The sequence below is a fragment of the Sylvia atricapilla genome, chromosome 1, assembly GCF_009819655.1.
Source record: "Sylvia atricapilla isolate bSylAtr1 chromosome 1, bSylAtr1.pri, whole genome shotgun sequence".
NCBI lineage: Eukaryota > Metazoa > Chordata > Aves > Passeriformes > Sylviidae > Sylvia > Sylvia atricapilla.
In genome coordinates this window covers 83629523-83644183 of record NC_089140.1, presented here as the reverse complement: position 1 = coordinate 83644183, position 14661 = coordinate 83629523, and the positions used below count along the sequence as shown (strand labels likewise).

Genomic DNA, 14661 nt, shown 5'->3' with positions numbered 1-14661 from the left:
ACAGTCAAGATTTGAATAAATACACTTCTTAAAACAAGAATTATCACAAATTATGTAAGAATTATAAAAGACTGTAAGAAAACAAATAATTACTGGCTTTAAGTTCAATATAAGAGCTTTGTTTACTTGACTCTTATTCATAAGAGATGGAGCATTTTGGAAGGCAAACAAACTCTTACAGACTTGTTCTCCAGAAAGCCTCACAGTGGACTGCCAAGGACTGTAGAAGGGCCACGCTGTATATCTTCTTGGTGTTGTTGGAAGTAGATGACCTTTGGGGTTTACTGCATAAATGCATTGCATTGGTACCTTGGTTTTGTCCTGAAACCCTTTTAGGGTACTACCAACCTCAGATGTGTTCAGTCAACGCTTAGGAGTGATACAATTATTTTTTATCAAGCAAAACTTACACCACTATTCTCCCCCAAAATAAGAAACATCTTTTTTGGGCTTTTGTTTGTTGTTGTTTTTTTGGTTTTTTGTGGTTTTTTTTTCCCCAGAAGAGATCCTATTGCTATTAAATACAATATGTGTGAATATTTTATTGATTGCTTACAGTATAAAACTGTATTTTTTTTCACTTCTAAAACCCTTCTCTGCTTTCCTGCAGAGAATTAGAGCAATATGCTGATTAACTGACCAGTCAGTTAAAGAAACTTAGAGGTTTAAGTGTCCAAGTGCATATACTGTAATTTGCTTGTTTGGTCGACTCCCTTGTGGACATGCCCAGCTTCCTCTGTACCTGGCATCTTTCCTGTTCTGTATTCATCATGCTAATCAATGGAATTCAGATGTTCCTGAAATAAAGTCATTTGTCTTCAGCCTGCTCTTACAAAGGACACAGACTGTACTACAAAGCCTTTTCTTCACTTTCAGAGTATATTAAATACATGCCACTGTTCATAATACCAGGCTTTGGCAATATATCGATTGCTTTCTTTTACACAAAAAATCCTTGCACAGGGAAACTCCTTGTGGTTTTTTCCACAAACTTAAATTAGTGCCTGTGAGAAAATTAGCAGGCTGAAAGCAATTGAGACAGAAGTCTTTAAACTTTCATGCTGTAATGGGAAGAGTAATAACAAACCACTGCTTGATTCTGTGCTGGTTTGATAGGGGCCAGTCTAAGGTGAGTGGAGAGTTTTATAATACCATGCTAAAGTTATGAGCATTCAGGAGAATTAAGGTAATGTTTGAGCATTACTGTACAAACCGTAGTATACGAAGTGCAACAGTGGCCAATCACACTTGCTAAAAATTTTCCTAAACACACTTCTTGGGTAATGGTTTTAGGAAAAAAGATTAACTGGTTCTTTGGTTAGAGAAGGTGCCTTTTTATTTTAAATATAGCCTTTTCACTTTTTAATTAGGGATAAGAACAGGAAAGAGAGAAAAATAATAATGAATAAAAAGGGGAGAAATAGATGGAGATTAAAATTCCAGGACCTTGACATTCTTGCTTTTCAAAACCAAAAAGATTTGAGAATTTCTCATTTTCTATTTTCTTCTTTGTTCTCTTATTTTCTTCCCACAGACCCTATCAAGTAATTCCTTAAGCATTTCTTTAGAACTTCTCTATTAATGACTGAGTTCTCTGATATCTAAACCCCATTTCACCTGGGGTTGAAGTTTTGCTGTGGTTCATAGCATCCTACCCTCATTATCCCTGGTAGATAATAGAAAATGAGTTTTTATGTCAACACGTATGTGAACAAAGTCTCTGCGCTCTGTCCTTCTACCTCTTTATTAAATTTTTGTAACTGAACTTCAGACTGTTATCCTTCGTGACTTATTCAGGAGAAGCTGGTAGCCAGTTTAAAAGGAGGTTTTTGTAGAAAAGCTTAAAACCTTCAATAGGGTGACCTTGTCAGTCTAATTTGAGGAGGAAACCGATGCTAAAAAGAAAGAAACTCAAAAGGCATTTCCAAATTTCCCCCTTTTATGCTGATCCTTTTTAAGCCCATTAACTTAGGTGAAAAATTCCCCAAACTAGCTTGCCTGTTTGGAGGGTATGATCATAGCAAACCTTCAAATTCTAGAAATGGCCCTGCTCCAGCAAAGCACTTAAGCATGCTTAATCAGGTACCCCATTATACAGCATGCACATTATTATTGAATGAACTGTGTAAATGAAAGCCTTAAAATGCTTCACATGAATAAAAATGCAGACAAATTTTCCCTGTGGGGATTCATCCCATGCAGGAGATATCTGCAGCTTTGCATTTTAATCAGTGAATGGTCTGATCCTGCTGCCATTGAAGTCACAGCAGAACCTAACTGCTGCAGGATCTGATACTAACAGCACATAATATGGAAGGGGAAAATTTTTTCCAAGTGGGTGTTCAGATGATGACCCATTTCTTGCATCAGGCTATTGTTCACCAGAGCAACAGAGATGGCACTGCCATTAACATTTTACTATCCACAAATCAGTACAAAGCGTAACATCCAGTTACCGCTCTTGCGTGTTTGCATTTCTTCAAGTTAATAGGGAAAGAGAGCCCCAGGGCAAAGCATGATTGATGAGATAATTGACTTCACACAAGGACTGTGGAAGAGCAGGCCAAATTCAGCTCTGACTTAAGTATTTCTATCTCTGCTTATGTCTGAAATAATCTGATGTAGTCCATCTGCTGCCAAAGAGGAGTGGTGGCATGAAAGCAGTGCTCTTCTGTGGGCACTTTTTCCTCTACTTTTCCAGTGTTCCCTTTCTTTCTAGGCTCCCAGAGAGCCTTCAGTGTGCACTGCTGGAAAAGATACTTTATGGATTGTGTGTGGAGGTCATAGTATCTATAGAATAGATAGAAGAACTATAAAGTGGTTTGGATTAGAATGGACCTTAAAGATCATCTATAGTCTTAGACTTCCTGCTGTGGGCAGGGATGCATTCCATTAGACCAGCTTTGCTCAAAGCCTCACCCAACCTGAAGTTGAATGCTTCTAGGGATGGAGCATCCATAACTTCTCTGGACAATCTGTTGCAATGTCAAAATGAAGAATTTCTTCCCAATGTCTAATCTAAACCCACTCTCTTCCAGTTTAAAGTAATTCCCCCTCGTCCTGTCACTACATGCCTCTGTGAAAAATTCCTCTCCAATTCTCTTGTAAGGTGCCTTTGCAAGGAGCTGAAAGGTGCTGTGAGGTCTCCCCAGAGCCTTCTCTGCTCCAGGCTGAACAAACCCAGCTCTTTCAGCCTGTCTGCACTGGAGAGGTGCTGGAGAGGATCATCTTCATGTCCTCTGGACTCGGGATACCCTCTCTGCATTTGATTCTTGTCCTGTGCTGCGGTTGCTTGGCTGTGTCTTTGTCATTGAAAGAGAAATCTGTCTTTGCTGTAATTCCAAAAAATGAATTGCCCTTATGGGCCTCTGCAGCATGTGTGTGCCTGTTTCCTGCTAGTGTAGATCCAGGGGTTCCTGGCAGTGTTTTGGGTGGAGAGTCTGATTGACATGCACTCTCCTGGCCTCACTGCTCTTGGTTTGCCCTCATCCCAGCACAGGAGTCTGGTCTTCAAAAGGCCTAGGAATCATCCTTTGAAAATGATACAATGCCCTTTTGGAGAGTATCACACAAGAACTTCAGGGAGATACTTTGTATACTCCAGCCTTCAGTTTTCTTCCCTGCAAGAATAAATTTTTCTTTCTGAAACGGGGCAGTTTCAGAAGACAGACTGTTTTAGTGACAAGAAGTGTCCATGAACTCAAAGTAGTGTCTCACCGGGTATATACTTTTACTGACATAATTGGATGTCTTACAGCTCTGACGAGTATGATAGAGTGTGAAAAGAGTAGAAAAGAGTTCGTATGTGCAGTAAAATGTGTTATAACTCAGAAAAAAAACATGCTCTTCTAGGTTAAAATATTTCTGGAAATATAATTGCCAAAGTAAACCACCAGCCCAAGTTTATTGAAAACTTATTATTATTCTGTCTTCTTGGAGACAGAAGCACGTATTCAACTGATCAGGAGGTCCAAGAGGAGTCAGTTAATGTACATCAAGAGAGGTCAGAGTAGAGCTTTGTGTCTTTATACTGTGGAGGTGTATGAAAATGTTTTCATATCTAGATTGGAGCTAGCTCTTGAAAAATCTATGCAGGTATTTGCATTATTGGTGGTTTGGCTGAAGTATGTCTTGGCCAATTAAATGGAGTCTTTTTGTGCAATTTTAAATTGTAAGTTAGGTGGTTTGTTCACAAAACAATTTTCTCAGGGCTCTGTCTGACTTCAGATTATACTAAGGTACTATTCTATAAAAAGAGAAGGAGATGTAAGGGAAAATGATGGATGCACTGATGGGGGAACTGGAGGGTTCTGCAAGAGTGAGGAAATTCCATTTTGTTAATTATCACTCAGCCTGCAATTCACTATTAGCCTTCAGTATTTAGCAAAACCAGTATTTGTTGCCATTATTTCCTAGTAAGTCTGCATTGATAGGAAGGTTTTTTCTCAGTTGTGCAGCAGTTCTCAGTAGAAGTGCTTCTGTGCCCAAGACAAGTATACTTTGTCCCCAAAATCAGAAGGCAGCTGTTCGAAATATTTTATTTGTATGTGTGTAATACCTAATGGTTTCAGTAATAGATTATTACAGATTGACCTGATTCTCTTTCACCCTTCCTAACTTTCAAATCACTTTTAATTAGAAATAGATACACAACTGTGAGTAGAGTGGTGTCTCTGTACTACGGAAAGAGCTCTTAAATCCCACAAGAGTGCTTGTACATATGTGTGCTTGTTTTAGGGTTGGGTTTTTGTGTCTCTTCTTTGCGGAGTTTGCTGGCAGCCAGTTGCTGGGGAAGGAAAGGATAATTGCAATGCAAAAGTGTTTTATGTTTTTCTCCTGTGGATGATGTTATAAATACAAAACTGCAGTAGAGATTTTATGGAATTGTTTACAAACTAAGGAAGAGAATGAATTGATGCAGAGTGCACGAGGGGGAAAAGATAGCAAAGTTTAAAAAGAAAAGTTGAGCAAATGGCTTTTTTCTATGGTCTTAAAAATCACCTAATAAAACATTGTTTTATTGCATAGGTACACTAATTATTTCTGGTTTTAATCATTACACTGCATATGCTTTTCAAGCAATTTTATAGAGTGGATTCTCTAAGGTGGCTCATGAAAATCACCTTCACAGTCCATTTGTTTAGATGCTGCAGCGTGTTTGAGTGAAAGCCGGTCTGAAAACGATGCGGATTGCCCAAAATCTATCACTTAAAACTAACAATTCCCAGCAAAATCGGGAGAGTGGGTTATTTCATCACCAGGCTCATTATACTGGGCAGTCTCTGGTTTTAGATCTTGATTTTCCTGTCCTGCAAACACCCCCAAAGAGCCCTGTTATTTAACACAGCATGTTGCCGATGTTACACGTGGTGTTATGAAGTGCGAGTTTGAAGTTATCTGTAATTGCTCTTAAATATATTTCTGTGTTATCTTCCTCCTCTAACCTACATTGTCTGCTTGTTGGTAGTCTTTTTTGAACTGCATGGGTGGCAGCCTGCCCCTCTCCTCACCTGAAGTAAGCGACCATATCTAGAGCCCTGAATTCACCTTGTGAATCATTCTAGCTTGCTGTTCACCTCAGAAAGTAAACACCAGGAACTATTGTGAAGCTCTCCCCATCATACTTCATTGTGTATAAAAGGAAATTAACAACTCACACTACTGATTCATTTTCTAAAATCTGTCCTTCTCATAGCCAAGTGACGATGTTCTCTGGTTAATCAAGGAACGATCTACTTTGACACACGATCCCTTTTCTGTCGAAGAGCATTTTACTCTTTGTGTCACTTTTATGACATCTGATCCCTTTGAATAAGGAAGACTGGTTACTGGCTATGATGTAAAGTTGTCAGAGAGTCCAAACAAGGCTTTTATAGAAGCAAGGAGCTTGTGGCTTCGAGAAGGTGCCAAAAAGGAGAGGATGAAAAGCAGTTCAACAATAGCAGCAGCATTCTAGGTCAAATGGGCTTTGCAGGGGTCAGAGAGTCTTTTTCAGTCACTGAAGAAAGGATTGTGAGAAAGAAATAAGAGTAATAAAGTCTACTATGTTGATCTTCCCCTGTCTGAAAATCTGTGCTGCATTAGTTCAGAAATTTTTGTTTGCTTGTTTGGCAGGTGGTAAAAATAAAGGTCTGAAATGGAAAGGGTGGCAGACATTTACTTGCAGGGGTAGCTTCCTCTGAGTCTTTTAAGAGCCAGTAGACATTTTAGGTAGTGTTGTTTTGAGAGAGAGAGAGACACTTCACAATCGTTCTCGTATATGTTTGAAAGGAAAAGCAAACATTAGTGCACAGATCTTCACAGCTGCTTGTACATGGAAAAAACAATGGAGGGACTGGAACACTCTTCAGCTCTCATTCCCTGGCTTGATCCTATCTTGTATTGCCTTTGGTGTAGGAAAGTCCATTGCCAAAAAAAGCTTTTGTGAAAGTTATAATACTTTTCTGTTGTGATATCAACTAACAACAGACAAATTTAACCCCAAGGGAAGTGCTTAACTACCTCAAATTCATAAAGCAGGTTAAATTGAGTCCACATTGCATTTATTTTTCTACCATAGGAGAGTAGACCTAGGTAGCTAAGCTAACTGTCATTAGTTTGGGATTGACTATGGAAATGCGAAAGATTGACGGGGTGTAACTAATAACACTCTATATGTACCTTTCTGTCCGGTGAGACATGTCCTTTGTGAGTCTTTTAATTTTTGTTATTGGCTAGCATGTAAAGGGATGGATTTACTTCTGTTTGCAGGTTTGCAGTGAGAATGACTTCAATTAAAGAAGCTATTGGAAAACATGAGGATGGGGCATAAGACTAGGAAGGAGACTGAAAATATCTCATTATGTGAGACTGGAAGTCACATGCAGGGCTGTGTGAGTCAGCAACATGCCCTTGCAGTGATGAAGCACTAACCACAGGCTGGGTTGCACTAGCAAGAGCACAGCCAGCAGATCACAGGAAATTATTATTCCCCTTCACTTGGCTACCATGAAGCCAACATGTGAGTCCATTGTCCAGAATTGAGTCGAGTTTTGTGTTCTGTGTAACAAGATACTGATGCACCAGAGCAGAGGCAACAGAGTCTGGCATCAAGGATGTACATTAAGGTGCTGATGCAACAGGGCTTCAGCCCTCCCCTGCAAAAGGGAAGGGTAAAGAGGGTTTGAATATTGTCTTGCATTTAAAGGAAGAGGAAAGACTGAGACAGACTCTTCTCGGAGATTTGCTGCAAAAACATAAGACTGCAACAGTGATGAGTTGCAGCTAGAATTTTTTTAGTTTGACATTAAAATAATGTTCTTAAGTGGGAGAAGCATTAGACACTGCCCAGGGAATGATTCATGGTTTTTTCCAGAGAGTCTGTTGAGTCTTCATGCTTGGAGATTTTCAAAGCTAAGCTGTTCAAGGCCCTGAGCTACTTTGTCAAAGCTGGAAGATAGCCTTGCTTTGAGGAGGACGTTGAACTAGGTGACCTCCAGAGGTTCTTTCCAAATGGAACTGTTCTGTGATTCTGTGACCTAAATAAACTAAGCCAACATTAAGCCGCTCTACATCCTCATTTTGGAGGAGAGCTGTAGCTGTAGAGCATGGTATATCAGCTCAGTATTCCCTGGCCTCTTTTGGAGTTTCTGCAAGGCAGTTCCAGAAGTTGGGAAAGGAGTGGTTTGGAATTGATCCATTCCTCCACTCTCTAATACTATTGTTAAAGTATAACAGTGGTCATTTATTTTCTCTTTGTTTCTTTTATGTTCTTAAAAAAGAAGAATATATGCATGTAGGCTCAAATATGCTAAGAAGCATGCTGAATTAAAACAATTTTAATTATGATAGGGAGAAGGCTACCCATTCTGTCTACTGCTTTAACTGCTCACTGAGTGATCTTTAACACTTGTCTCTACATACAGGTTTTTGATCCATGAGTAAAATGTGACAAGAACACATTGTACCTGTGTGAAAACCCTCGAGCTAATCCTGTGTTCTCCATTTTCATAATCTCTGTAAATAATTGCCATAACAAATGTTTTCTTTTTCTGTTTCTTACATCAGCCTTCTTCCAAGGGTATGAAAAAAAATGCACAGTGTTTTATTACTGGTCTTTTGTGATGGTCTTAACTTTTTACTGCCAGGACAAATAATTAGAGCAGTGTTTCTTTCTTCCGGTAGAAGTTTTAAGTACTGTCAGTGAAAGAATTATGTTCTAATTTGGAGATCATTATAACAATTAATATTCTTCAACATCATGAAGTTTGTGGTAATTTTTTACAACTTCATTCTAATAGACCACTTGAACTACAGCAAAGCAATTTTAGTCCATGAAAAGAAAGTTCTTTGGCAATGGAACAAATTATGAAAGAAATCGTAAAACAATTACCAACCTCTTAGCAAGAGTTAGGTGAGTTAGAGAAACTCTGCATCTCTAAAACAATTGTGAAGGTTACTCATCATGTAAGGGTTGAATCAACTGTTATGTCTTCTGTCTGTCCTTATTGAGTGTAATAACAAGACATCAGCAGTGCTTTAAAACCAGAAGGTCACAGCACTTCCTGAACGGTTACACCCTGTGCCCGCTGGACTCAGAAGGAGAGATGATTTGGGCTTTGGTGACTAATTTTGTAAGTCCAGATGGGATAAGCATCTTTTGAATACTTAGGTCCAATTCTAATCTAATTCAAATTCGATGGTGGTTATTTTCATAGTAGTAATCAAAGTAAATATTTTACCCATGGAAATCTTCACATATTGAATTCAGTCTTCATTCTGAAAGTGCTGATTCGCATTTCAACCAGGTGAGGTTTATCTGTCTCCCCATCACTGGCATTCTGGATGAGTAATGTGTACATATATGCGATATCAAACTGCACGAGTGCAGATATGACTCCTCTAAACTCAGAGTTCAGTGTTTTCCTAATTACTTACAGGCTATTGAGATTAAAGCAACAAGATCTCTTTTGTGTTAAACAAGAAGCTCACATTCTTTACTTATGAGCTACTCTGCTCTTTCCCTCTTGATGATCACGGGCAACATTCTTGCAAACAGACGTCCCAGTCCGTCCCTCTCTGTAAGAGAGCCTTTGTAACTCGTGGTTGACCTAATTGTGCAGCGACAGCACTGCTGCTGCAAATCTGGGGAGATCCCTGGTACAGCAGTCATGTGGGCTTAGCAGTTTCTGCAGCCTGAAGCAGGACATAGGTAGAGCAGCAATGCAAGGCTTTGAAGGACTCTCTGCAGTTTCATGTGGGGGTGAGATGTCCCACAGAGATTTTAGAATAGCTTGAAGACCATGGACTGACTTCTGCACACTTTTCAATATCACTCCCTACCTGGTGCCAGTGAATGGGGTCATATTACTGAAGATTGTTATATATTTGAAAACTCAGCCTTCCGTATAGAAATCTCAATTTACTGTGTTATCTGTGGCAATTGTTATTTGTGCATTCAATCTTGAAGTACTTGCTGAATACCCTTTCTTATCCTGGATATATCTGCATGTGGGCCTGAGGATCAGAGCCTGAATTTGTCTTATTACTATGATAGAGGAAAGAAAAAAATATGTTGGGATTTTTCTTTATTCAACCAACAAAAATCCTCAGTTGCACCATCACTGTGTTAGTGTTGGGTGATGTGCATTCCTTCAAGAAAAAAAAAAAAACCACAAAAATTGCAAGGCAGAATCACACCTACTGCTAAATGTTACCCTTTTCTCCTTGTAGAATTAAAAAGTTTCATAAAGTATTTTCTGTCTCCTGAAGACAAGACCACTCAGTAATGTTGAGGTAGGCTGTCTTCATGTCATGTGTCATTACCCAGTAATGCCCATCCCGTCTTCAGTTTGCACCAGTGAAGACTTAATCAAGCATGTAGGAGGAAGAATAGTTCTTACTTAATCCATCCCAGAATGGCTCGACTTTGAAAGAGAGGTGTTTTAGTGCTGCTCTTAGCTGAAACAAGATTGTTAACATGGCACAGAACCATCAGAGTCATATTTTATATGTGTGCTTTCACGTTCAGACAAGTAGTAGCGGCAATCAGAATGGTTTGTCTCAGCCAATAACTCTTTCAGTGCCATGCATTAACTGTGTTAAAAATTCATGAATCTTCTTGGTGGAGATGAAAAATAGGGAAGCACTTTGTCAAACAGATAGGCTTGAAGAAAGGGGAGCATTTTAGTTTTGCTTGAGCTTTGAGAGTTTAATCATTGAGTAGAAAGATGTCTATTTTTATTTCCATGCTTAAGGATAAAACTGCTGTTGAATGAGGAGGTTCTTACATTGGCCTGGATGATTCAGCTGCCAAGATCCAGGCATAACAGGAATCAGTTTGCCTGTGGACTCTGATAATGAGAGATTGGTTTTCGTTTTGTTTGTCAGTACGTGGGGACAGTGGGCTGGGAGTGGGGATCCTGCTGCAGAGCAGGGAGAGACTTGAGTGTTGTTATTACTGCAGTAGACAAGTGGGGTTTGGTGACCAAAAGGATCTACATCCCTGAACAGAAAGATGCAGGAAATAGTTGCAGGCAGGCAAGAAGAGGATGAGGAAATGGAAGAGACAGCGAAGGAGGAAAAGGCTGCCTCCCTCATGTCAGGATCTGGGAGTAGGTATTTGGCTGTAAATTGCCATGCCAGCTGTAGGGTGGAGGTCATTTATGGCATTCATGTGACAATGGATTTGTCATGTATTACAGAGAGGTCTCTTTGCATCAAGGTATATATACTGCATTGTTCATTACTTCAAAATCTTCTCGTGTGCTTTCACTCTTCAGCTTCCACTCTATTAATTGATTTCTTTGTTACCCTACTTTATCCTGGTTTTAACATATTGTAACTTTACTAATGTTTGTTACTGGGCTTTTTTTGTTTGTCTGAAAGCCAAGAAGCCATATACTTGTACCTGTTTGTTCACTGACGGCTTTTGTGAGGTTTTATTATTTGATGTTCATTGTCAAGCTATTCATATTTATCCCTCATGGTAGTCTTTTCGTAACTGTATTTCTATGATAAGCATACTAAAATCCATTCAGTGACATATACTTTGTTCCTGTAATTACCATTTTAAAATGGAACAATCTCTGAGACTATATCAAGAATCTAGAACTAATGTTACAGAAAATAAGGTCAAAGAAATCAAATAACATTGCTTCCAAAGTTGCAATAGAGTCTTTGGATCATCTTCCATCATTAATATCAATGCTTGACAGCACTTAAAAGTTTAATCATGATTTGTAACCCTCTGAATTTTATTGCTTCTACTGTCAGAAATCAATTTCAGTACTTAATGGCATCTTGTAACCTCAGTCAAGGAGAATGTTGGCTTGATTTTTATTCTTGTTTGACTTGAAACTTCACTGCTAAGCTATACCCTGACAGAAGTATTTCTGTGACATTCTTTGACATAGTTGTTTTCAGTTTTCTGATTTAAAGAAAATACTTCCATGTATACAGTGTAATTCAGAAGTATTTCTCTCTGTTGATCGTTTTTATTGAGCTATAGCTTCATGTATTCTTCAAAAAGTTGTTTATTCTGAGCCTAAAATATATGGATGTGAAATGTATGTTTAATCTTATTCACATATTGCAGACCTGGGACTTCTCATGTAATTAGCATCCACCACAAGTGTCTGGAAGATCAGACCATAAACTATAGTTTAATCTTCCTGTTGCTTATAGAGGTTCAAGAAGAGAATGGAGCACGCTTATAATTCCAAATTAAACATTTAGATTAGTCTTTATTGATTCCTTTTGATCAGGAAAAGTGTGTTTGGGCTTGATTCTATGTTTCATCACTTAGTAATTTCAGTTGTTGAAATTACTGACCTGGTTGGGAGCTCTCCTTTAATGGCATAATTGCAGGATGAAATTGAGGACATTTCTGAAGAGAAATTAAAATTGTGTTTTTTAACAAAAAACACCAGAAGAGGTAGCTCATAGGAACCAAACTAAAACAGGCTACAAGAAATTATACTGCATCTAATATCTTCTTAGAATTTGCAGCTTTTAATAGATTTAAACATGCAAAGGGTGTACCCCTTGATGTCCTTTATAAATAACTAAACATTGGAAAAGCTTTTATTTTAAGTGTGGTACTGTCTGCTTTTCTGTACACTTATTAGGAGATTTTGTATGCTTTGTAAAATAGAAAAACTGAAGGGTGATAAAATCAGTGACACCCACTGGGCCAACAGTAAATCTGTTTTAGCAATTAAGTGTCCTGACTGGACATTTCCCAATCAGGACACTTAATTGGTAAAAATACTGCCCATTTTTACTTTTTTTTACCTGTACATAGACTTCTTATTGGAAATGTAATCTGTTTAGCGTAGAATAGAAGAGAAATAATGAGATTATGTTACCATAAGGAGTAACAGGAGTGATTTCTTGAACCACATCATTTAAACTCTAGTCTAATTTCTCAAGAAACTGTCCCTGGAAAATTGTCTCTTCAGATAATTTAGGAAACTGTTTTGTTATGGAAGTTGTAAGACCCAAACCCCACAGGACCAGCATAGCAAACCACATCTCTAAAAGTGAAGGACATAATTTTTGTCGCTTTTCAAATCATCTTTATCTTATATACAAATACTGAGCACCCTCCCTCACATTTCTAATGCATTTCATGTGGGTTCTTCCAATTACAAAGGAACAGCTCTCTGATTTATGTACTGATGACTTCCAGCTAACTTTCCTTGTTATATTTCATTTAGAGAGCCTGCTGTCTACACATGATAATGTTTATGTAGTGGATGACACGGTTCTTGGGCTATCGGAGGTGGAAGAAACGGCGTCGGAAAGCAGCTGTTTTGCATCAGAGGACACAACAGAGGACTCGGGTGTTGTGAGCTCCCCATCTGACATTGTCTCTCTGGATTCACAAAATGACAGTATGAAGTTGAGGGACATCAGGCTGGTCAATGGCTACATGGAGCCAGCTGAGGCAGATGCAGTGTGTGGCACTGAGACGTGCCCTGTGCAGAACACTTACTGTGACAGCGTGGGACCTGACAGTGCTCCACTGAGGTAAATATTTACTTGCCACCAGCACTTGTCCTCCTGGTAGGGACTCATTTAAGAAAATCAACTTATACTTTCTTCTGCTCTTTCATAAACCAGTACCAATGCCAAGTGACTCCTCCCAGTGAAAAGCTCACTGCCAAATCCCCTTGAGCGACATACTTGTAGCAACAGGCAAAGGTCACTTTTGTGTTTGAACTTGTAGTTACATTTCTTGCAAAAGACCGCTGCCCTCCAGAGTTGATTTCTTCAAGGAGTCTGAAATAATTCTGTTACAGTTTGGGGTTTTTTGCACTTCTGATAGCACCTGAAGTTTTTAAAAATGTTACCATGTATTGATATGGGAAAATGACATTCAGGTCATATAATGGAAAATTTAAACCGCTGAAAGCCAGGTGGAAAAGGACTTTATGCAGTGAACTTCAGAGATTGGTTTGGAAATGTTTGCATGCATAAATATATGTTTATATATTTATATGTGTATATATATCTGTTCACCTAATGCTGACCTCCACTTGTGTTACACTTGGGGTGGGGGTTTTTTTCAGCATATTTCCTTTCTTCCCCTCTTTTATTTTCCATAAACAAACATTTTTCTACAGTTTTTGAAAGAAAATATGAGAACCTGTAGTTTAACTAGAAACTGCCTTCAAGCACAAATGACTCTTGACACTGTTAGTTTGCCAAAACTCACATAGTTGGTGGCAGGGCTGCAAAGGGAACCCAAAATTTATAGGACTCTGCAAATACGAACTGGCCAAATAGGAAGCTGTGCCTCCAGCAAGGAGGGTGGCCTGGTAATACTGACAGGGATCTGCTCTGTGTGATGCTGCAGAGTCATGGGACAGGGGCCAGAAATTCCTCTGAATTCTCAGTTGACACAAAGTCTGTGCTTTCTGGTCTCTCTCCATTCAGCTGCTAATCTGTACCCACTTCATAAAAGCATGTATCATGACCTAGTTGTTTCCATCTACATATTTCTGAGTGGGAACTTCATCTTGGATCATGCAGTGGATGATAACTTTGGGATAAATTAGACCAAAGTCAGTATTTAACCTACTGGAATTATCTTGGGGTTTTTCTTTATCCATCAGTATCAATGGGGACAAGGTCAAGCCTCACTTAGATACTTATTCAACAATACATTTTTCTTGTGATTTTTACCTTCGCAGTGTCTTAGGTCCTCACACAGTTTCTATTGGAAGGATTAGATAGGCTGGTATAGTAACTGCAATTAACATTCCAGACCTGATCCAAAAAAGAAACTCATTAATTTCAGTAGGCTTACATTGGTCCTTTTGAGGTAAATAAACTATCCCAACTTTCTTCAAAATGCAGGATCTAAAGTGGTTTGAAAAACACACATGTCCAGTGAGGGAGGAAGAAAGTAGCATTTCATTGACCAAAGACGTTAAAACAAAGCCCTGTAATGACAATACTAATCAGCTACAATCTGGGGGGAAATTTTTCTGGTTCTATAATCAAATTAAAGATTAACCACAGGTCATTGTGACACACTCCCTCCTGAAAGTCAATATTCCCTCCATCTTTCACCTCAGCCAAAGATACATATATTCTGTCCATGACATTTAGATTTACCTTTGCCCCACAAACCCACACAATTTTTATTATTTGGAAAGAGTGCACAGAGAAGAG

The 14661-nt window shown here is 38.8% G+C and overlaps 1 protein-coding gene across 3 annotated transcripts in view; it reads left to right on the top strand.

The window, feature by feature from the left end:
- The window catches only part of COBL (cordon-bleu WH2 repeat protein), a 158842-nt gene that overhangs the window by 120065 nt on the left and 24116 nt on the right, over window positions 1–14661 (top strand). For all 3 annotated transcript variants that reach the window (XM_066326938.1, XM_066326929.1, XM_066326918.1), the window contains one exon: window positions 12699–13011. In XM_066326938.1, coding sequence (XP_066183035.1) covers window positions 12699–13011 — 313 coding nt within the window. The remainder of the gene's footprint in view (window positions 1–12698; window positions 13012–14661) is intronic.